At 39.0% G+C, this 21,752-nt stretch overlaps 3 protein-coding genes across 3 annotated transcripts in view; 1 reads left to right on the top strand and 2 right to left on the bottom strand.

The window, feature by feature from the left end:
• Positions 1–8,941, bottom strand: part of LOC107564973 (tyrosine-protein kinase fyna-like) — a 23,421-nt gene extending 14,480 nt beyond the window's left edge. The window contains exons 1-11 of the mRNA XM_016250162.1: positions 8,791–8,941; positions 7,553–7,640; positions 6,096–6,352; positions 5,560–5,656; positions 5,465–5,475; positions 4,744–4,893; positions 4,491–4,655; positions 4,104–4,283; positions 3,843–3,919; positions 3,576–3,729; positions 2,227–2,358 (exon numbers count right to left, since the gene is read on the bottom strand). Coding sequence (XP_016105648.1) covers positions 2,227–2,358; positions 3,576–3,729; positions 3,843–3,919; positions 4,104–4,283; positions 4,491–4,655; positions 4,744–4,893; positions 5,465–5,475; positions 5,560–5,656; positions 6,096–6,342 — 1,213 coding nt within the window. The 5' untranslated portion in view covers positions 6,343–6,352; positions 7,553–7,640; positions 8,791–8,941. The remainder of the gene's footprint in view (positions 1–2,226; positions 2,359–3,575; positions 3,730–3,842; positions 3,920–4,103; positions 4,284–4,490; positions 4,656–4,743; positions 4,894–5,464; positions 5,476–5,559; positions 5,657–6,095; positions 6,353–7,552; positions 7,641–8,790) is intronic.
• A 2,630-nt stretch (positions 8,942–11,571) lies between these two features.
• LOC107564947 (myristoylated alanine-rich C-kinase substrate-like) lies at positions 11,572–14,797 on the top strand. Its single transcript, XM_016250122.1, has 2 exons — positions 11,572–11,817; positions 13,244–14,797. Exons 1-2 carry the CDS (start codon positions 11,731–11,733, stop codon positions 13,850–13,852), a joined length of 696 nt encoding a protein of 231 aa, XP_016105608.1. The 5' UTR covers positions 11,572–11,730; the 3' UTR covers positions 13,853–14,797.
• Positions 14,798–15,848: 1,051 nt separating this feature from the next.
• On the bottom strand, positions 15,849–20,647 carry LOC107564946 (collagen alpha-1(X) chain-like). Its single transcript, XM_016250121.1, has 3 exons — positions 20,570–20,647; positions 20,147–20,279; positions 15,849–18,221 (listed from the first exon to the last, which is right to left on the bottom strand). The coding sequence occupies exons 2-3, from the start codon at positions 20,262–20,264 to the stop codon at positions 16,381–16,383; spliced, it is 1,959 nt and encodes a 652-aa protein (XP_016105607.1). The 5' UTR covers positions 20,265–20,279; positions 20,570–20,647; the 3' UTR covers positions 15,849–16,380.
• Positions 20,648–21,752: the final 1,105 nt, after the last annotated feature.

Raw genomic sequence — 21,752 nt, 5'->3', positions numbered from 1 at the left:
TCGCCACCTTACTATCAAGACTACCTTCCTTCTGGCGATATCTTCTCTCAAGAGAGTTGGGGATCTGCAGGCCCTTTCAGTGGCTCCTTCTTATCTTGACTTTGCGCCCAGTCTGGCCAAAGCGTGCGGGGTATGTTCCTAAGGTCCCCTCCTCTACACCACGGCCTGTCGTGCTCCAGGCCCTCAGTCCTCATCCCTTCGGGGATCCAGACCAGCAGAAGCGTAACTGTATGTGTCCAGTGCGAGCACTAGACGCATACGTCCACAGAGCTGCCCTGTGGAGAAGGGCAGACCAACCGCTCGTATGCTATGGTCCCCCTAAGAGAGGTCTTCCAGCTACAAAACAGACCCTCAGTCAGTGGATAGTAGATGCCATTTCTATTGCCTATGAGTCCTCTGATCTCCCTTCGCCTCTTGGGGTCAAGGCTCATTCTACAAGGAGTGTGGCGGCCTCCAAGGGCTTCTTAGCAGGAGTCTCGATGCAGGACATCTGCGATGCTGTGGGATGGTCCACGCCCCTAACCTTTGTCAGGTTCTATGGCCTAGATATGTAAGCCACTCCTGGCTCTTCTGTTCTCGCGCCCTAGCTGTGCACACTTCCACACTAGGCGAAGATTTGAAAGTCTGGCGGCGTGGGCATTCTCGTTCCCGGAGCGTCCTCCGACGCAGCTCGAGTTCCTGAAGAGGAACGTCTCAGGTTACGTATGTAACCATGGTTCCTCGAGGGAATGAGATGCTGTGTCTCGGGGCCATACTTTCGGCATCTCTGCCAGCGCTTGCTTCACTCCTAGAAGCTGAAGCTGGTTTCACCGCACGTGCTTTTATAGCTTCCTGGTCATTACGTCACCTGCCCGTGACGTCTCGCCCATCTATTTGACTGATTACACACGAGGTTCAGAGCCGAAATACACGAGTTTCACAATTTGAGCTGAATTACTGAAATAAATGAACTTTTCCACAACATTCTAATTTAGTGAGATGCACCTGTATGGTGATTTTGGGGAGGAGATGCATGTACGCACAATCTTCCGCTGACAGGGATTTATAAAAAGATTTTTGCGCAGGTTCTGGCGTACGCATGGTTTTATAAATCTGAGAACTTTTGTTTGTACGCCAAATCTAGCTTTTGTGCGTACGTACACTTTTAGGATGAAACCTACGGAAAGTTTCATGAGGCCTTTCCCACCCTGGTGTTTCATGAGGCCCCAGGTAACCAATACTTAGAACATTTACGTTACATTTATGCATTTAGTATAAACATAGCAGATCCAAAATGGTCATTAAGGCGTCGTAAAATGAATCCATATGAATTGAGTGGTTTAAGTAAAGTCTTGTGATGAGATACGACCACTTTATATGATGAACAGATTTCATTTAGGCTTTTATTCACATATAAACAGACATACACAGAGCTTATCATATTTGGTAATGCATATGTTACACGCTACAACAAACTTTATTGGTTCTCGTGCATCACATACACATATTTGAGCTTTTGTGTTTACCATATGTGATGTGTGTGCCAATCATTGTTTAAATAGAAATAAAAGCCTCACATAAAATGATGTTAATCATATAAAAGCCTCATATAAAGCGATGATCATCATATAATGAGATATCTCTTCACAAGACTAAATGTCTCAATTTTACATGAATTCATTTTACAACATCTTTATGACCTTTTTGGATCTGCTAAGTTTTGTTTGCCTGGACTTTGAATGGGGTACAGAAACCTCTCAGGTTTCATTAAAAATATCTTAATTTGTGTTTCGAAGATTAACCAAAGTCTTATAGATTTGGAACAACATGAGAGAGTAAGTGGTGAACTATCCCTGTAAAGGCACAATTTACCCCAAAAAAGGTTCCAAACCTGTAAAATTTTCTTTCTTCTGCTGAACACCAAAGGAGATATTTTGAATGTTTCTGCTTTTGTCCATACAATGTAAGTCTATGGAGTCCAAAACAGCACTGGACCCCACTGACTTTCACAGTAAGGACAAAAAACATTTTTGTTCATACAGGTTTGGAATGACATGTGGGTGAGTAAACAATGACAGAATTCAGATTTTTGAGTAAATTATCCCTTTAAGAATGAATCTTGCATCAAATAGCAAACTGTCTTTGAAAAATGTTAACTAAATTTTAGTCATTTTAACTGATTAAATTTTAGTCAGTTGCTGCCAGCATTAATGGTCTCAAAATGTACCTTCCACCATCAGATCTCACCTGGATAGGGTACGCGTCCTTTGGTGACCAGCTCTGTGAGTAGTATTCCAAATGACCACACGTCTGACTTGATGGTAAACCTTCCGTAGAGTGCTGCCTCTGGAGCCGTCCACTTGATTGGGAACTTGGCACCTACAACGGAACACTGGATTTATGGATCTGATCTTGAAATGTGGCCTACTTGTGAATTGGGCAACGTTCCCAGAGAAATGACAGATTTAACTCTGTTGAATATGTGCATAAGGAAACAAACATTAGTAGATAAAACAGTTATATGACCTGTATAGCCATGTCATCCCCATTTGAGAAGTTGCCATGTCGAAATGTTTCCATATGCAACTGAACATTGTACTATAAACACCAAGCGGCAACCTTCCGGTCTCTCTCGTGAAACCAACATGGAAGTGACTAAAACTGCAATTCATCGACTGGCCGCTAGAGGCTGGCTCCAAAAGGGAGTCAGTCCCATAGACTCCCCATGTTAAAATGCCCAACTTTACAGTAGAAATAAATATGTTTACAGCCTGGTACAAAAAGTGGTTTTGGTCTATATAGCTAATTTTGCCCTTCATGACAACTGTAAGGGGGTTGAATTTTTTAGAACTCATCCGTTTAAATTATATTAAGCCTTAAAGTTCCGCATAATTAAGGGCGTGGCCACTTGAGTGACAGGTGGATTGCCACTGCTGTTACCACCGTCAAGCTAGGTGGGCGTGGTTTCAGCAACCAGCTCCCGCCTCTTTGCCCATTTTCGATTATCAGGGAGTGAGGCACGGTGACGCGCTGCCAAGATGGCGATGGCTGGCTCCACCCACTTTAGGCTTCAAAAACGCTCTTCAGAAAACTACGGGTGACGTCACGGACACTATGTCCATGTTTTTATACAGTCTATGATAAACACTTACAATAAATAAATATAAACACAGTAATACATGTGATTCCAATATTTATTAAAACAAGGAAATGCCCAGTGAACAAATGCATTATTGCAATTCAAATGTGGTAAACCCTTGCAATATGGTAACATTAGTATTTTCTCTAATTTACTGTAGAACTACATTAGACTGTGATCTTAATAATACATTTTAATAATAAATAATCCAGCAAACTATCCAGACATAGAAGGAAATTTACAGAAATTTGAGCAGTACTTAAATCATTTCACTTAAAAACAACATATTATTGGTTATTATAAACTCTGATCTTTAAACTCCAATAATGCAATTTACTTTTTTCTGAATTGTCAGTGTAATGTGTAAAGTGAAGAAAAATGCTGTTTCCATATAGCAACACTGTGCAATAGAGGGTTGACTGAACCTATGAAGATGATTTGGGAGTGTAACTCTCACCTTGCCGTGCTGTGTATTCATTGTCCTCTATTAGTCTGGCCAGTCCAAAATCTGCAATCTTGCACACTAAGCTGTCACCAACAAGTATATTGGCAGACCGCAGATCTCTGTGGATGTAGTTCATCCTTTCAATGTAAGCCATGCCTGCAGCGACCTAAAAGATAAGTGCGCGAGCAATGAAATATTTAAATGTCCCGTGGTCAAAGTAAGTGCTTACTGAAACCAGATACCTTAATCTATTATTGGTATCAAAACATTTTAACTAACCTGAGCGGCCATGTCCACTAAATTTGGCAATTTAAGGCCACGTCCTTCACCATCCTTCAAGAAATCCAGCAGGCTTCCTGAAAGACAATCAGTTACATGTGAACAAACCTGTGTGATTTCTTTGTGATTTCTTTGAAAACAGTTGTGCTGCTTAATATTTTTATGGAAACCGTGACACATTTTTTCAAAATTCATTGATGAACAGAAAGTTCAAAAGAGCAGCATTTATTTACCACTTCTGTTTGCAAAATCTGTTCTTACCTTTGCTCATATATTCTGTCACAATATAGATGGGTTCTTCAGAGACGACCGCATAAAGCTGCACTAGCTTGTCATGCCTCAGTTTCTTCATTATCTGAGCCTCCTCCAGGAACGACTCTGGGGACATTGTGCCTGGTTTCAAGGTCTTCACTGCCACTTTAGTATTGCCATTCCAAGTGCCTGCCATTCAGAGACGAGATATCATAGTGAGTCACACAGCCCTTGAAAGGAACCACACATAAAACCTTCCATGACAGCTGGCTTTCTTTTGACAAGAGGAAATGTTCTCCGCCTCACTGACAGGGCAAGATTTATACCCCTGGAATTATAAGTAATGTATGAATATCAAACTCTTTTATTGGGTATGTGGTTAAACTAATCTCTTACCCATCCAGACCTCTCCGAACTGTCCATTCCCCAATCGTTTGAGGAGCTGAAGTGATTCCCGTGGGATCTCCCATACATCTTTGGTTTTGACAGACAGGTCAGCAAGGCGGGGCATGCCTTTATGGCACGGGACTATTAAACGGCAACAAAGTCCTGCAGCCCGGGCTGAATGCAGAAATTTGAATAGATTATACTGTTTGTTTATCATTTAAGATTGAGAAATTTTAGCATTATGCATTCGATGCAGATTTACCAGAATAATGGTGCACAAGCTGCTGCAGTGTTTCAAATTGAGCTCTAGTGGTGATGTAATATCCTCCATTGTCCAATTTGCGGATCTTGTAGTGCTTCACGTGGTCACCTTTAGTTTCATCCCAGTCCTGTATGGACAATGAATAGGCTCCTAGAATAAACATGAGAGAACAGAAAATCTCTCATTTGAACTCTCAAATGTCAGTTAAAAATTCCAAGATGAACATGTTAATGTTTTAAGTCAGCACGTTTTTGTTTGTTTTTTGGAAAGAAATTAGTACTTTTGTCTGGCGATGATGCATTAAATTGATCAAAAATGACAGTAACGACATTTATAATGTTACAAAAGATTCCTATTTCAAATGCTGCTATTTTAAACTTATTCATGAAAGAATCCTGGAAAAATGTATCACGGGTTCCACAAAAGATTAAGCAGCACAACTGTTTTCAACATGTTGATTCAATGTTTCTTGAGCACCAAATCAGCATATTAGAATGATTTTGAAATAATCATGTGACACTGAATGGCAGCTTTGCCGTCACTGGAATAAGTAGCATCACAGGAATTAATTACATGTTACAATATATTAAAGTAGAAGACTTTAAATTGTTACTTGAAATTGTTAAAAAAAATCACAATATTACAGATATTATTATTGATCAAATAAATGCAGCCTTGGTGAGCATAAGAGACTTCCTTGGAAAACAATAAACAATCTTACTGACCCCAAACCTTAGAACAGTAGAGTACATTAAAAGCATTAGTTAATGTTTCAGACAGCATCCTACTGAAAAGCAATATGTTCTGTGAACTCACGTGCTATTTAGAATCTGGAACTTTTCCCCTTTCCTGAAGCTGAGGTCATCCTCTGACCTTGCCTCATAATCATAAAGTGCTACAAAGAGTGTTACTCCTGCAAAAGAAAATGACAAATAACATCAGCTTACTAAAACAATGCAGTTTATAGAAATATTACGATGTTTCAACAATGTGCAATGTACAATGTGATCCAAAGTGGAAATTGTTGGGATATTTTTTAAAAGATTGAGACAAAAGTTATTTTAAATGGTCAACATTAAATGATATTCACAACTCATTTGACTTTCATTAAATATTTTCAAATAAAACAGGATATTCAATGAGAGAAATGTAGGCCAGGACTTGATTTTATCCATCAGATCACGATACCAGAATGAAGCCAGTAGGGAAGGGGCTGAAAAAATGAGGCCTTGGTGATGTCAGCCAAAAGGGAAAGTTTTTTCAGAGATTTAACAAGGAAAAAAACTTCTTTTTTTTAATTTGGAATGATGTGAACAGATCCAACAAGAGCAAAATCCTCTCATTTGTTCTACCTGTTCCACCCCGGGATCGTAGCGTTCCAGATTGTGAAGAAGAGTTCACTCCCCCAAACACAGTCACTCCTTGACTGACAGGCGCATGGAAGTTATTGTAGTTGGGTATAGTGGTGACTCCAAAGCTGGGGTAGTGCTGAGGTGTCGGATCAGCCCCATATCGATATCCTGCATGCTGTGAGACACTAGTTTCTCTGTCGTCTGTGAGTTTGGTTGCCTCTTTGTCCTTGCATTGCACACAGCCCATTATCTATATTCTTTGTGGTGAAGAAAGGCATAAATGAACATTCATACAAAATGACTTGATATATATTTATTTCTGCTTTGACATTTTATTGGTTTGAATCTAATCAAATTAAGACATATTAAAGAGGAGGTTAAGATTCATATTCAGAACAACTGACTGGAAGTAAACAAATATCCCTAAGTTATTACTTGAAACAGACATAAATCAATAATTAATTCAACAAGTGATTCAGAAAGACATTTGGTTTTAAGCACACAGTCTGTAATTACAGTGAAAACAAATGGATGTGTCACTAAATATGTGATTTATTTAATCTTATTTGCAAATATCATGATTTGGATAATTGAATTAGTTAAAGGAATAGTTCACCCAAAAATGAAAATTTGTTGAAAATATATTCACCATATATTATAAATATATTCAGGCCATCCAAGATTTAGATGAGTTTGTTTCTGCATCGGAACACATTTGGAGAAATTTAGCATTTCACCACTTGCTCACCAATGGATCCTCAGCAGTGAATGGGTGCCGTCAGAATGAGAGTCCAAACAGCTGATAAAAACATCACAATAATCCACAAGCAATCCACACGACTCCAGTCCATCAATTAATGTCTTGAGAAGCGAAAAGCTTCACCATCAACTTTAAACATTAAATATAAACCTTTTTTTTTTTTTTTTGCTGAAAATACCAGTACATAATCCACAGCATTTCCTCCAGTTAAAAAGTTCATCCTCTGTTGTGGACTGTTTGCACTGGTAAACAGTGCTTGATCTGTATATTTCTCTCCTAATTCAGACAAGATGACTTTTTCACTGAAGAAAGTAATATTATGGATAAGAGGACTCATATTTTAGCCGGAAACATCGGTTTGAAGTTAAAAACATCTTAATGATCCTTCACAAGCCATTAATTGATGGACTGGAGTGGTGTGGACTGCATGTGGATTATTGTGATGTTTTTATCAGCTGTTTGGACTCTCATTCTGACGGCACCCATTCACTGCAGAGGATCCATTGGTGAGCAAGTGATGTAATGAGTACATTTTCAGTTTTCAAACTATTCCTTTAATGTGACCATTTTTCTGTTTTGCATAACATTATGTTAATATTAATAAATGTTTATATAAGTGGCCTGTTTATACAAATCTTGTAAATGGGCATGTAACACATGCAGAGAGTAAACGAAAACATATATTTAATAAACATACCAAGGCAGGCACTGGGCTACCACAGTGGAGTATTCGCATTCCATTCAATTAAAGATGATGTGAAAACATCTACGATTTGCTCCTTCGCCTGGGTGGGCAAAACGAAAGCCAGAGACATTGTTTTAAGGGAGAACTTCTGGAGAACTATAGCAACTGTGTTGAAGTATACATAAAGTCTGATGTCTGTATAAGTTAAACATTTCACCCTTCAACATCCTTTAAATATTATGCAGAAAACAAAGAATTCAGAAGAGCCATTCATGCTTTTGTTGTACAAGAAAAAGTGTCTCGACCACAGACATTACAGCAAATATTGTTTTATCTTTACTTTTGAAAATTAAAAGTTATATAATTTTATATCCATCATAACATAAATATTTCATAAGACCCTTTAATTAAGCCAGAAATAACCAATCCTTTTCATCAATGAGACTTTTTGTTCATAACTACTGCGTAAATATTGCTGAGATTGCTGAGAGATTTTCAGGCACCAATCCTTTAAATTAAGAGATTTAAACTATAATTTTATGAGTCTCAAAAAGATTTGCATGCTCCTAAATGGAGGATTTGACTTTCTGAGACTCAAAGCATAGAAAGATTTCCATGACTTTTGATGTTTTATTACTTTCCCAGACTATTTAAAAATTCCATGATTTTTCTAGGTTTTCCATGACCGTGCTAACCCTGTATTTATCATTCTGGATGCATAAAGAAAGCAATAAGATGGGAAAAAGGCTTTTTGTGCCTAAGGGCCACTGCATATAGGCTTCAGACATAAAACAACCAAAAAATCAATAGACAGATTATACTAAAAATAAAATAAAGCATAAAATCCGTCAAGTCACACAAATACTTGCGTGCTGAATTTGTAAACCCTGATGAAGGGTATTGTATGATTTCATTCTGTCATAAATGACTACTGTCCAGTGACAGAGGCCTTATTCTTCCACTCAGTTGTGTACATAAGGCTTTTTCTGCTGCGCATCAATCCTGCTGCCAGAGACGAGCGCTTAGGAGCAAAAGCATCACACCATCCCTACAAGAAAATACATTCGTTCTCGATGTTAAAGATTCCTAACATCATGCGGCTGATAAAGCGAAAGCGTTATGGTTAGTCCGTCGGCACTAGCATTATAAAGCCTCCATCTCCCATCACTTCCATTAACCACAATATCCATTGGATACAAATCGACTGCACCAAGTGTATCAAAAACGGCAGACCATCAGAAAATGCTTACCAAGAGAGGGGTCGCCTGAAGTGTTTTGGATTTCACCGCAAAGAGACGGAAAACAGGTCATTTGCAGACAGCTTTTTCTATTAATAAAATCTCGGTGAATTATGAAAATAACAACAGTGGCCCTGACGGCTCAGGCTGCTCCTGTCGCCGAGTGTAACAGATGATGGCGTTGCTGAGGCGGATTCTCTGGGGACCGAGGTGGTGATTGACAGGACGCTCAGCCAATCGGGTGGGGCAGAAGACGCCTGCGTGCGCGCGCATATTTTGCCTCCTAGATGGTCCTTTCTTGCTCCTACTGTGCAGCATGGGTTCAGCTGTGGTTACCATAGAAAAACTAGAACTGTCTGGTCATGCTCCACAAATCTCTCTGTAATCGTTGACAACCTGTGACACCAATAATTTAGTGTGTTGTCTGAGTTAAAAAAAAAAATTAATAATCCATGCATGCTGTGTGAGGCACACTCCTGAGAATTTCGTTTAATTTGAAACGGTTTGGGTGAGAAACTTTTCAGATTGTATAGCCTGCTAAAAGTAAATCATCAAAGTAAATGCACCCTTATGCAAATCTTTTAACTGAAAGGTGGCACTGTGTACAAAGGAAAAGGAAACTTTTCATTAATGTCAGATTGGTGCAAGTTATCATATGTTTTGCTTATTAATTATAATATTTGGTGGCCAAAGCAATGGTTTAATACCTAGGTTTGACATTTTATCTTTTTACTGTTTAATTTATATTATTATTATTATTATTATTTCTAGCTGAAAAGCCTAAAAATTTTTTTTAATTTTTCTCAGGAAATATTCAAATCTTAAAAGGATTGTTCAGCCATAAATTCTGTGAACATTTATTCATGTTGTTTGAAACCTGTATGACATTCTTTCTTCTGTGGAAAACAAAAGAAGATGTTTGACAGAACGACAGCCTCAGGTGTAAAGTCTCCTGAAAATCTCCCTAGCATATCCTCTTTGTGTGAACAAAGAAAGTCATAACGGTTCAGAAGAACATGGGAGTGAATAAATTAGGATTTTATGGGTATGTGATTGTGCCTGTACTAAAATGGACTTTTGACAGTTAGCCCCAGTCTCCTCATCGTACTGAAAGATCATATATGCACCACTATGGACTCTTTTCACAGACTGTGATGATGCGTTTCCACGGTTATTAACATAATAAATCTTATATATATATATATTTTTTTTTTTTATTTTTTTTATTTTAATTAACGTACATTTCTAACACTATACTTTGTGTTTTCTTTCAATTGCATTGAACTAGCTCACTCTGCATGAGTGTTTCTATTAGAATGGCCTAAGGGAGTGATGCAAATTTGACATCTTCCTCTCATTTCACCATTGTAACCAATGGTACCGCCATGTTACATGCATATACATGTTATATTGCCCAAAAATGGCAATGCGTGTATATGACATGCAATGTTACTGATGTAAATAGATGTATTAAAAATCAGTAATCCGCAAATACAGATCAAGGTTTGGGATGACTTTCAAGCATTTTCAATATTATTCGTTTTAATCTTAGAAAATGAAACTCTGCCAGTGGACTCTCGCCCTAAATCAACATCTGTTGCTGTAGCACCGGCCAACAGTTGTGAGATTTTGTAATATTTAAATTTTTATACTCATCAAGATTTTGTTGAGTCACTTCATGCTATGTATAGCTGACTTTTCAAAATGTTTTTGTGATGCTTCACTGGTTAAATTCTAAGTAAATATGGTCATGTTACTTTAGATCATTTTTGATCAAATGCCACAATTAACATATTTCCCTAAAGTATGAAATCTGTATTATACTGTTAATTTACTTCCTGTTATTTAAATTTTATAATAAATGTATGTTTTTTAAAGATAAATGTCCAGTTTGCACAATCCGGTTTGGTGTAGTTATTAGGCTTTAATGTTTTAGGGTTTCTCTGTTTAACAAAACATAAATCAGCTTAATATGCAATATAAATCTTCCCTCCTATTCCTGGATTACTCAGGCAGACCATTCACTCGTTCAGACGTAAACCAAATATTTCACCATTGCACATTTACAATATTATTATTGTTTATGAGCAATCTGCTGTGATGTTGAGCAGTTGCCATGGTGACGTGAGATAGTATGGTGATGTGAAAGCACACTTTATTTCAGTGCATTCAAAGCAGCTCCGTCTGGGTTGACAATAAACTGTGACTGAATCTAGGTCACCAGGATTCCTCAGAAAGAATTCTTCATGCATGCAGTGTGTGACTGAATGTTTATATTGGAAAATTGAAATCCAAGGTTGGAGCGTTGCAAATGAAATGTTTACAAACCTTTGTGTTGGCCTATGTAGTGTCTATAGATAAAGTAGCATAATGCATACTCAGCCATTTAAATCTATGGTGTTTACTTTCTCCCTTCATATTTTGAATAAACCAAAAGAAAGATTTTTTTAAGAGACAGGGTTATGAAAAAAACAACAACCGCAAAGATCAAAGGAGAGAAAGATATAAAACCAGCAGTAAAAAGAAAAGCAAAATCTTTGTGACTGCATACACTGGTACTGAATCACCAGTTGCTGGTTGCGAGCCCTTCCTCCCCTCCAGTGCGTGAGTGTAACCCCTCCCCCCAGCTTCGCGCAGGCCTCTGATTGGCTCACGCCGCTCTTCTGTGACGTCAGGGGTATTTGGGCGTTGTATCCAGCATCTCATTATCAAAAGAGAACAATTTCATTATCTCCATCTCTTATCCCAAAATAATATATTTTATTTGAGAAAGTGCAGTAATTAGTATTTATTCTCGATCAGTTGATCACAGCTTCACCTCTCGTTATCTCCTTTCCGCGGTTTTATTTGAAAACAGACGCTGTTGAGAGCGAGCACGCGACGCGTCTGAGGGAAAAGCTCGCGCTCTTTGTTTATTCATTTGATCTGCGATTCTTTGTTGCGTGTGAAAGCATGGGAGCGCAAATCTCCAAAAACGGAGCAAAAGACGAGACTGCTGCCGAAAAACCAGCCGAGGCTGCGAATAAGTCAAACGGGCAGGTAATAACTTTAATTATTATGTATGTGCAGGCGTGTGATGTTTTGAGGGGGTGTGCAGTACCAAAAACCAAGTCGGTTCAAATGAACAATGAGTCGATCAACAAAGGGACTATCCACTTTCCACTCAAAACCAGCACTTTGTATTAAATATCGACGTTATTGTTGTATAAAATTTGAATGATGAGCATACATTTGTTACATTTAGTGTAAATTACATTTTTCTAATTTGCACGTTGATTGGAATAACGTTAGACCCCCCAATGCAATCAGTGCGTTTAAACGGCAAGTACATTTTTTTCTTTTAAAATCGTATAATTACGAATACGGTACAATTCGGTGATTCCATTCCGATTTTTTAAAACGAGTTAAATAGGAACATCTTCGTAGCTTTATCAAGCTTTTCCGTCGTGCAAAGCCATTTCGGTAAAATCACCACGCCTTTATCGCATCTTCTTGATAAAATGGAAGTACAAATAAGCCATGAGACGCAATCCATGGATTTAATGAGAAATGGCTTTAATATGAGAAGTGGCCTTGCAAGACTGTGTTTGCACTTAACACGATGATCTCCTCGGTTTGATCAGGGCTGGTGGATCTACTCGTCCATCTTGCAACGCTTTCATTTAAAGTGCCCCTATTATGGATTTTTGAAAATTACCTTTCATGCAGTGTGTAACACAACTCTAAGGGAATGAAAACATCCTGCAAAGTTTTAAATCTGAAAGTGCACCGTGTATAAAGTTGTCTCTCAAAATAAAGAGTCGACTCTGAAACATTGAAACCAGTCGTGAATCCCAAGCCGTTTTATGTTGACGTCAACATGAAACATTAGCATATTGCCCGCCCACTTGTTGGTATTTTCCTTTGCACAGGTCTGAATGAAAATGCTAATTAATTCTTTGCCACTAGGTGCAGCTTTTAGAGCAGTAAAAATAGCTGTTTCCCCGGTAACGCTGTTCACAAAGCAGCACTGCGCTCACAAACGCTGCTTTATCAGGCATTACAGGCAAGATGCGGACCAATCACCGCAGATTAGCGTCACGCAAAGCAGGGTTTTGGAAAAATTAATCGTTGAGTGAATCATTTGGGAGTCGTTGAGCAAGTAAGGTAAAAATAAATGCATATTATTAGACCATGAAAGTGTATTTTGACCTTGCATGCATGTCAACCTGTCGTTGGGGACTCCCAAAACCAAAATATGAACCTTTCATTACCCATAATAGGGGCACTTTAAATGGCAACAGCATCAGCCAAACAAAGTGCATGACACTTCACCCACGTGGGGAACCTATAGACTCAAGATAGTGTTTTTCATACAGCCTCTTGTATTTAGTATGTTGTAAATATGCTAAATTAATGCAAACAATTGTTTTTAATCTTTACGGTGCAAAAACCGCTTATATGAAGCATTTTCTTATTCCCACAGGAGAATGGCCATGCTAAAATCAATGGGAATGCCTCTCCAAATGCAGAAGCAGCCACGGAGGATGTGCAGGCCAATGGAAAGCACTCTGCTGATGGGGAGGTAAAAGCAGAGGAAGGAAAGGCCGAGGAAGGAGGTGCAGAGAAAGCTGCTCCTGAGGGTGAAGTGGAGAGTTCCGCCATTGCGAATGGTGAAGACACAGCCAAAACAGAAGAAAACGGTTCTGCTTCGGCGAGCAGTGAGCCTGCCAAAACCAAAAAGCGTTTCTCCTTTAAGAAACCCTTCAAACTTAGTGGCTTCTCTTTTAAGAAGAGTGCCAAAAAGGATGCTGAAGGTGGAGAGGCGGCAGCAGCGGCTGTGGAGAATGGTGAACAGAAGAAGGATGCTGAACCTGAATCTGAGGAGGCCAAGCCTGAGGCCTCCAGCGAAGAGAACAAGACGGAGGCTCCAGCTGAGGAACCAAAAGCTGAGGAACCAGATGAAAACAAAGAGGAAAAACCATCAAATGAGGTAGCTGAAGAGAAGCCAGCTGAGGAGAAGCAAGCAGAGGCTGCTCCTCAGGAACCAGCAGCCGCAGAGAGCTCAGATGCCCCAGCCGCTGCCACAGAGTAAGCTGGATGGTGAAAAGCCCGTTTTAGATGTCCGAGAAGCACAAACATGGAAAATTTGTACAAAAACCAATGACATTTCAAACTGTATTCTCCCATACTTTCATCCATTCCTGTTCCATCCACTACATTGTATATGGCATTTTGAAGGAAGGAAGTTGGATGGAATGATTGGAAGTGAAAGGCACATTTTCCCCCATGTTTTTCATAATTTTTTGTAACATTTGTGTGGGTGTGTGTGGATGAATGAGATAAATAGAGCATTGCTTGTTTCAAATGTTTGTGTTTTTTTTGTTAATTTTCTTTTGTAGGTGAACTATGTTAGTGTCGTAAGGACATTGAGTTAAAATGTTAGTTGAAGGTACTGGTGCCGTACAATTGGGTAAATCAAGCGTGTGGGAAAAGGAGCTATCAGAAACAACGTCATTGAACAATTTACAGGTGTTACTGGTCAGTTCTCATTTGATTTTACTGTCATCATTACATGAATCACTAAAACAGGTGCTCAAAACCTCAGCAGCTGCATTGTGCAATATGCATTATGTATTGGCTTTTGTCATTGCTGGATTTTACGATGTTGAAAATGGCTTTATCATGTTTTCTTTCTTAATATTAATGGTATCAACTGAAGTTTTTTTTTTTCCTCTCTCTTTCTGGAAATAATCCTGTTTCAATGAGAATGATGTTCTGAAATGTTTAACATCAAAACATTTGACCTGTCATGTGTAATGCAGTCCAAGTGGTTTTTATTCCAGCAGAGTTCCACAAATGTTTGAAAAATTGCCGGTGCAATCAAGTAGATTTTCTTTTTCTTTCCTGTAAATACTTCAGCACCATCTCTACTTGATTTTTAAATGGAATGTAACTGCGTGCAAATCGTTCACAATGCTTCTTTTACCCCTTAATTTTAGGGGCACTCAAAACTAAAATAAAGGATTTAGACAGACAATATATGAGTTTTGTTTGAGTATTGATTTTGCAATATTGTCTTTATAATATAATTTCTTAATGTGATTTTAAGATTTTTACAATAGAACAATGTGAAACATATGTTGGTTGAGGTCTTCTATCCTTCCATCACCATCTCTACCATCAAACCCATTGTGGCAACATATATTGAACAACAGCACCCTGATAAAACATTGATGTGATTATTTGAGGGTTTGTAGGCTTTATTCCACCTCTTTCTCGTATCACAAAGACCTTAAGGTATGAAAAACATTTTATGTGTTTGTGTATTTATCCTCAGCACTGGTAAATGCCGTTCTTCTAAATTCCAAGAAAAGCCAAATGCTTTCTAAGTATAAAATGAATGTTAACAGACACTACTCTGAGTTTTTTAGCCTACCACAGAAGCTAAAGATAATTTAGAACCATGCATTTTCTGCGCTCCAAAATGAACTCCACCACTAATCTAACAACCACAAGATGGGTGTGTTTTCACCCAATATTCTTGTTTCTAGTTTAAATGCTGGATGTTCATCTTATATATGGCAATGTTAAACTTGTGGCTCTCATAGATGGTAAAGACTTTACCCTCCAGGTGCTCTTGTCTTCATTTTTTTTTAATTCAACCACTTCCCTCAAACCCTCCAAATGCAGTACCTGCGGCTTGTGGCTCCGAGCTGATTGCCTCCACCCAGCGTCTTCTGTTTGACTTGTCTCTCCACCTAACCCACATCTTTTGGTTGACTGGGTGAACTTAACACAGTCATCAAAGCATAATCCTTTACTTCCCTCTTCTGTTTTTAAGGCACTACTCTTGAAACTACAGAATTTTCTATTATCATTATAAATTTTTTTTTTTTGCAACCACCAACACAAAATAGAAATATATCAATTTAGACATGTACTGTTGTAATTCCGTTGCATTGCATACCCCTTTGTAGTTACCCTTGTTTTAAAAAAAAATCACAACAAATGACTCATGAAATTATTCAGCATACTAAAACACAAACACAGACAGGAACTCTATAGGAAATATTTTATTTTATTTAGGCATTATGGTTTACAAAGCAAAATGAATCATACGGGATAACATTTATAGATGTTTATTTGTTTGCTTGTGAGTTTGTTTTTCATAATTTTCACCATATCACAATGTTCAAGTCAAATATAAGGATGTCAGGAAGAGCACTCTCTCTGTTTAATCAGTAAGAATATAAGGACAGCCATAACAGTAAAAATAAGACACAAAGATTTTAATTAGCCATTGTGATCAGCAACAAGAAAACAAAAAGACAAAACAAAAAACAACAAGGAAAAGACAGGAAATTATCAGGACACAATTTCACATGCTCGATCCACACACAAAAAATTAAATTGTTAAGGTTTTAACTGTATTTCTATCCCTGATAACATGTTACATAAATTACTTCCTTCTTATTGGCACCACTGCTTGGAATTTTCAAGTTGAGATGCTTGTATTTCTCAGAACAATAGCACAGTCTGTTGTGCATCAAGGTTTGCAGAGCAGGATATTCTGTTTGAGAAATAGGGATGTTTCATAAGTGATGTGGTTGGATCACCTTATCACGTAGAGGCAATCAGGAACCCAGAGAAAGAGCAATGGACATTATCAGCGGCAAAGACACCATTAGCCTCATCATCAGGGATCTGGATATATACAGTGTCCTGCTCATTGAGCTGAAGGACAGAACTACCAGACATCTGGTCCACAAATCCCTTGTTGTACTCATCATAGGTGAACATGACTGGATCACCATTTTTATAAAGTGCCACTAAAGCATTAGCACCATTCACATGCATGCTATAGGAGAAGTAATAAATTCCTGGAATCTGGCAGGTGAACAGGCCTGTCTCGGGATCATAATGCTGCTCTGCATTATACACAATCTGATCAAACTTAATTGGGGTACCAGATGGGGGATAAGGTGTCACAGTTGCAACAGTGAATGCAGACACAGGACTTTTGACAAGAACTGGGAATGTAGTTTCACTTTGGGCCTTCTCAAATATGACCTCACCAGGAGGACCAGCAGGGCCGGGAGGTCCAGCAGGACCTGTAAATCCAGCAGGTCCATCAGATCCAGGAAGTCCAGGTGGACCCTGAGGCCCAGGAATTCCCTTGGCAGCCAAACCAGCTGGGCCAGGTGATCCAGGGAGACCTGGGTGACCTTTAAGGCCAGTTGGGCCTGAAGGACCTGCTGGGCCAACAGGGCCTCTTGCTCCAGGAGCTCCTGCCTCTCCGTTTTCACCTGTTGCTCCAGGATATCCTGGAAGACCTTTTTGTCCAGCAGGTCCGGGTGTTCCTGGGGTACCAGGAGCGCCTGTTTGACCAGCATCTCCTTTGTTACCAGGAGCACCTGTAACTCCCCTTGAACCAGGTTGGCCTGTTGCCCCTAGATAACCCTGCTTGCCTTCAATGCCTTGGGGTCCCTGTTCTCCCTTGTGCCCCTTCAGCCCTGGAGGTCCCATTGGACCTTGATCACCCTTATCACCTGTTGCTCCCCTCTCACCTGGGAAACCTCTTGACCCCTGAGGACTAGCTGGACCCATAGGACCAGTAGCACCTGGATATCCAGTGTGCCCTTTAGCACCTGGCTCACCTTTCGGACCTGTTGTACCCGGGCTACCAGCTACTCCCCTCTCACCTTTTGCACCAGGTTCACCTGGTTTCCCATAACCTGGAATGCCAGGAGCACCAGTAGCACCAGTTGCACCTTGTGGACCTTTGGGGCCAGCATGGCCAGGCATACCTGGGGCACCATTCTCACCTGGCTTGCCAGGCATTCCAATTCCAGGAGCACCCGTGTGACCTTTTGGACCTGATGGACCCATGGGTCCAGGTTCCCCATCATGGCCAGGTGAGCCTGATTTACCTGGTTCACCAGGAAGTCCAGATTTGCCAGGTCTTCCAACACCAGGCTCACCAGGCTTTCCAGGAGCACCCACTGATCCTGCTGGACCACTCTCACCTGGTGGCCCCTGAACCCCAATACACCTTTCTCCTTTTTGTCCTGGTGCACCTGGAATACCTGGATGTCCTTTAATACCTGGCGCACCCTGTGGTCCCATTGTTCCTGGCAGACCTGCTGGTCCAGGTTTGCCTGTTGCAGAAATGCCTGCTGGTCCAGGGATACCAACAGGACCAGGCATGCCTCTGGGGCCTTGAGTACCAGGTGCACCAGAATCTCCTTTAAGTCCATGTGCACCTGTGGCTCCAGGTTTGCCGGGTCCACCTGGAGCACCAGGTTTTCCAGGTGCTGAGTAACCAGCAGGACCAGCTGGTCCACGGGGTCCCTGTGGCCCTGGCAGTCCTTCACCATCTTCTCCTCGGTCTCCAGAGGGGCCAGGAGGTCCAGGTGGGCCTGGCTCACCAGGGATGCCTGGTTCTCCTGCTACAGATACCACTGGAATAAAACAAGAAGTATATCAGTGGCAATATTCATAGTCATTATGTACATCAGTGGCGATAATCAGTTATAGGTAGAATTGTCACATTCCAATTGATGTTTTCATGCAATTCTGTACTGTATGTGATCTAAATTAGATTGACTGCAAATAAGTATAATATACTACGAGTACAATATACCAGTATAAAACTGATAATATACAGTGTTGCTAGAGATCTGGACAGATAACATTTGGACAGATTTTAGAAATGTCTGACTAAAAGTGGTCCTATAATCATATAGTACCTTTTTACACATTTCTGCCTCCTTGGGAAGTGTTGGACTATAGAATGTTTCACAGATATAACTACAGGCTTGTTGAAATAGAGTTGTTTTCCTAAGAAGCAGGAAGCCAGTATCGAGTTGAATGTGAGTATGTAGGTATGCTCTACAGATCCACTATAAAGTCCTTTTTTATTCAAGCTCCTTTTATAAAAAAGTGTTCATACATCAGAAATAATACATTTGAAAACTTTAAATAATACATTTGAAAATTTCAGACCTGATATATTGTTGATTCACAACAAATCTATATGTATACAGTTATACAAAGAGTTGTGTTCAATTATAAAACTTTTTTTTTTAATTTTTGTGAAAAAAGTGCTTGCTTCAAATGTAAAATTTTAACTTTAAATCTTATATCTGTAATTCTGTTATTTATCTTCAGAAACATTTCACTTCCTGCAATTGCATGCTTTATTGCTATAATGTTGATAAATAAACTTGACCGGACAAAGGCCTACCAGAACATTTATCCAAAGACCTTACGAGACAAAGTACTTTAGTATTTCATGTATTTTATATATTTTTGTATTCATACTAATATCAGAACCATCAGTTATCTGTATTGCATTAAAATACACATTCTTTTTTGTGCATTTTATAATTCCACTGGAGAATATAATCCTTGTTTAATATATATATATACTGTATATATGCGGCTAGGGCTCCTGTTTTATGATTGCCTTCATGTGGTCAATTCTATTGGTTTGTAAACTGCATCATACCAAAAGTCATTCTTCTAGGCACAGCTTACATGAAACAAAACAGATGTCTAGATTTTGCTGTGACACACCCAGACAAATCACTTTTCAACATGTCTCTAAGAAGCTAATTCTAAATAGCTGTTCATAACATTTAAAAGTTGGTTGGTTTTTATGTGCGTATACTTTCATATCTAAAACACTGAATTGCTTCTACTCAAACAAATCATACAAATCTGTACAGTATTTTATTGTACAGTAATACCAATCTAAGGATGACTTCAATCATTATATTTGAACTTTGCGGATTTCATCAAACCATGCAGTTAAACACAATATAAGAAAATAGACAGAACACAGATAACATACTGAATCTTTCATACATCCTTTAACTTATTGTTCAACACTCCAGACTGGAACTTGGTGAAACATATGGAGAGAGAGGACAAAGATGTACGTGTTTTACATGGAACTAAAGGATCAGTTTTATGTAAAATGCCTTTTTGCTACCTAAACTAAAATGATTTTAAAAAATGACTTCCAGTATACAATCAGAGACAGCAGAACAGACTTTATAGTATATGATGCATCTGTAAAGGCATGACATGTTTTTGCCTACAATGAATCTACAATTTGAATATTCAAAACTTAGACAGGTTGCATTATACTACTGGAGGAAGCACAGTGTATCAGCAACCAATCAGTGTGCTGGTTTCTACTCATATAGCTTTGCTATGTGCATACATCATTTTTCCCTAAGATTTGTTTTGCCTGCATTAAAATTCAATGTAGCATTCACACGCTAATCTATTACGTCTTTAGATCAAACATGACAGACAGAAACAGATCTTCAGTGCCCTGCAGAAAGCAAAGAGAAGCATTTTTTAATTTTAAACATACCATGGCTTTTCACTGAGTACTGGGGAGCCTTCATCACCTTCTTGACAACATATCTCTCACCATGGGCAGCCGTCAAGGCAACCAGGAGAAGAAGGATGCTTGCTACTCTTAGTTCCATTCTCTGAGGTCAAATCTGCAATGGAATCGAAAGAGTTAGATGTGATGATGTAAAGAAAACTGCTGTTGGTGAAGGCTGAAACATTCTAATGGAACAATTGGTTCAGCCATATTTAAAGTAAACAACAGCTGACAACCATAAACTATGATTTCAGCTTCCATTCCATTAATAATAACTTTGTTTAAACTATAACTCAAAGTAGTAATAAGAGCGCCCTCCCATCTGCACCTGCTGATAGGTGTCATTCAATATCATCGCCTAGTTCCCCAAAACCAAAGAAAAGGGGGGAAAAAATTGACACCTACCGGCATACTTGGGTTCCAAATAAATAAAAAATTTAACACAGCCGCGGCTCCCACTTCTGAATATCCTTGAGGTCAGAGCCAGACAGGATCTGCTGCTGCCTAGCACAATGATGAGGGTTTTTATACCATATCTGGCCCTTGCATCATTAAAAAAGCACCTACCACACTAGCACCTCCCCTCTCATCGCAAGGCTGTAATTACCAAGCACATTTGCCCACTGTTGGCATGTCACTTCAGGATGGCTTTTTCTTTGAGTGTTTAGACCCATGATTAGATCTTGTTAAGCTCCCCTCAAAGCTTCAAAAGATGCATTTAAGTCCTAAATTTGGGTCGAAAAATGTCATTTTAGGTAGACTGTATAATGTGGACTTCCCTATGTATTGTTGTTATCTTTAGAAACATGACGTAAACAATAATTCACACAGAATTCTATCTATCTATCTATCTATCTATATCTAAAATTAAAAACATCAACAATTAAACAATAATCACATAAGTGTTTTTTTGCTGTTAGCATTGCAAATGTGTTTTGTGTAATTTTTTACTGTATCTACAGATAGATAGATAGATAGATAGATAGATAGATAGATAGATAGATAGATAGATAGATAGATAGATGGATTACACGAAACAATACTAACGCATAACTAACACGCTATTAGAAAACAAAGCTAACTTCTATGTGAATTATTTTTACATCATGTTTCTGTTTTCAGACAGATAAAAAGTGTCTAATTGCAAATTTCTAAATAGAATAATTTCAAAATGTTTTAAAGCCATCACAAAACTGCTATTGAAAATCACTTCCAATTTCAGCCTTGTCTGGTCGTCTTTACAAATTCCTCACTTTTTTGGACTGTCTGGTGCATTTGAATTTCTCCCAGAAAAACATATACAAAAACATTAGGGGGAAGACAGATTCAGCAGGTTGGTGTGGTAACGGAAAACCCCCTGCTGTCCATAACAACAAACATGATGGATCCAAATGCCCCTGACCATTAGAGAGCATATTTAACTCTTTTCCTTGAGAAATGCACATACAGGGGCCACTTTGACTCTGTTTGTTCAGAGTGTCTGTTCGGAGAGTGTGTGAGGCTTTCATAAAATGTACTATTTCAGGCCAAACAAGTTTATGGTTCTTTACGTGTGTATTTTTGTAAGTGCTTCACCCAGAAACAGCTA

The sequence above is a fragment of the Sinocyclocheilus grahami genome, unplaced genomic scaffold (assembly GCF_001515645.1).
Source record: "Sinocyclocheilus grahami isolate Dianchi unplaced genomic scaffold, SAMN03320097.WGS_v1.1 scaffold972.1, whole genome shotgun sequence".
In the NCBI taxonomy this organism is placed as follows: domain Eukaryota; kingdom Metazoa; phylum Chordata; class Actinopteri; order Cypriniformes; family Cyprinidae; genus Sinocyclocheilus; species Sinocyclocheilus grahami.
The sequence above is the reverse complement of the archived record's forward strand: the minus strand, read 5'-3'. Positions and strand labels throughout refer to the sequence as shown.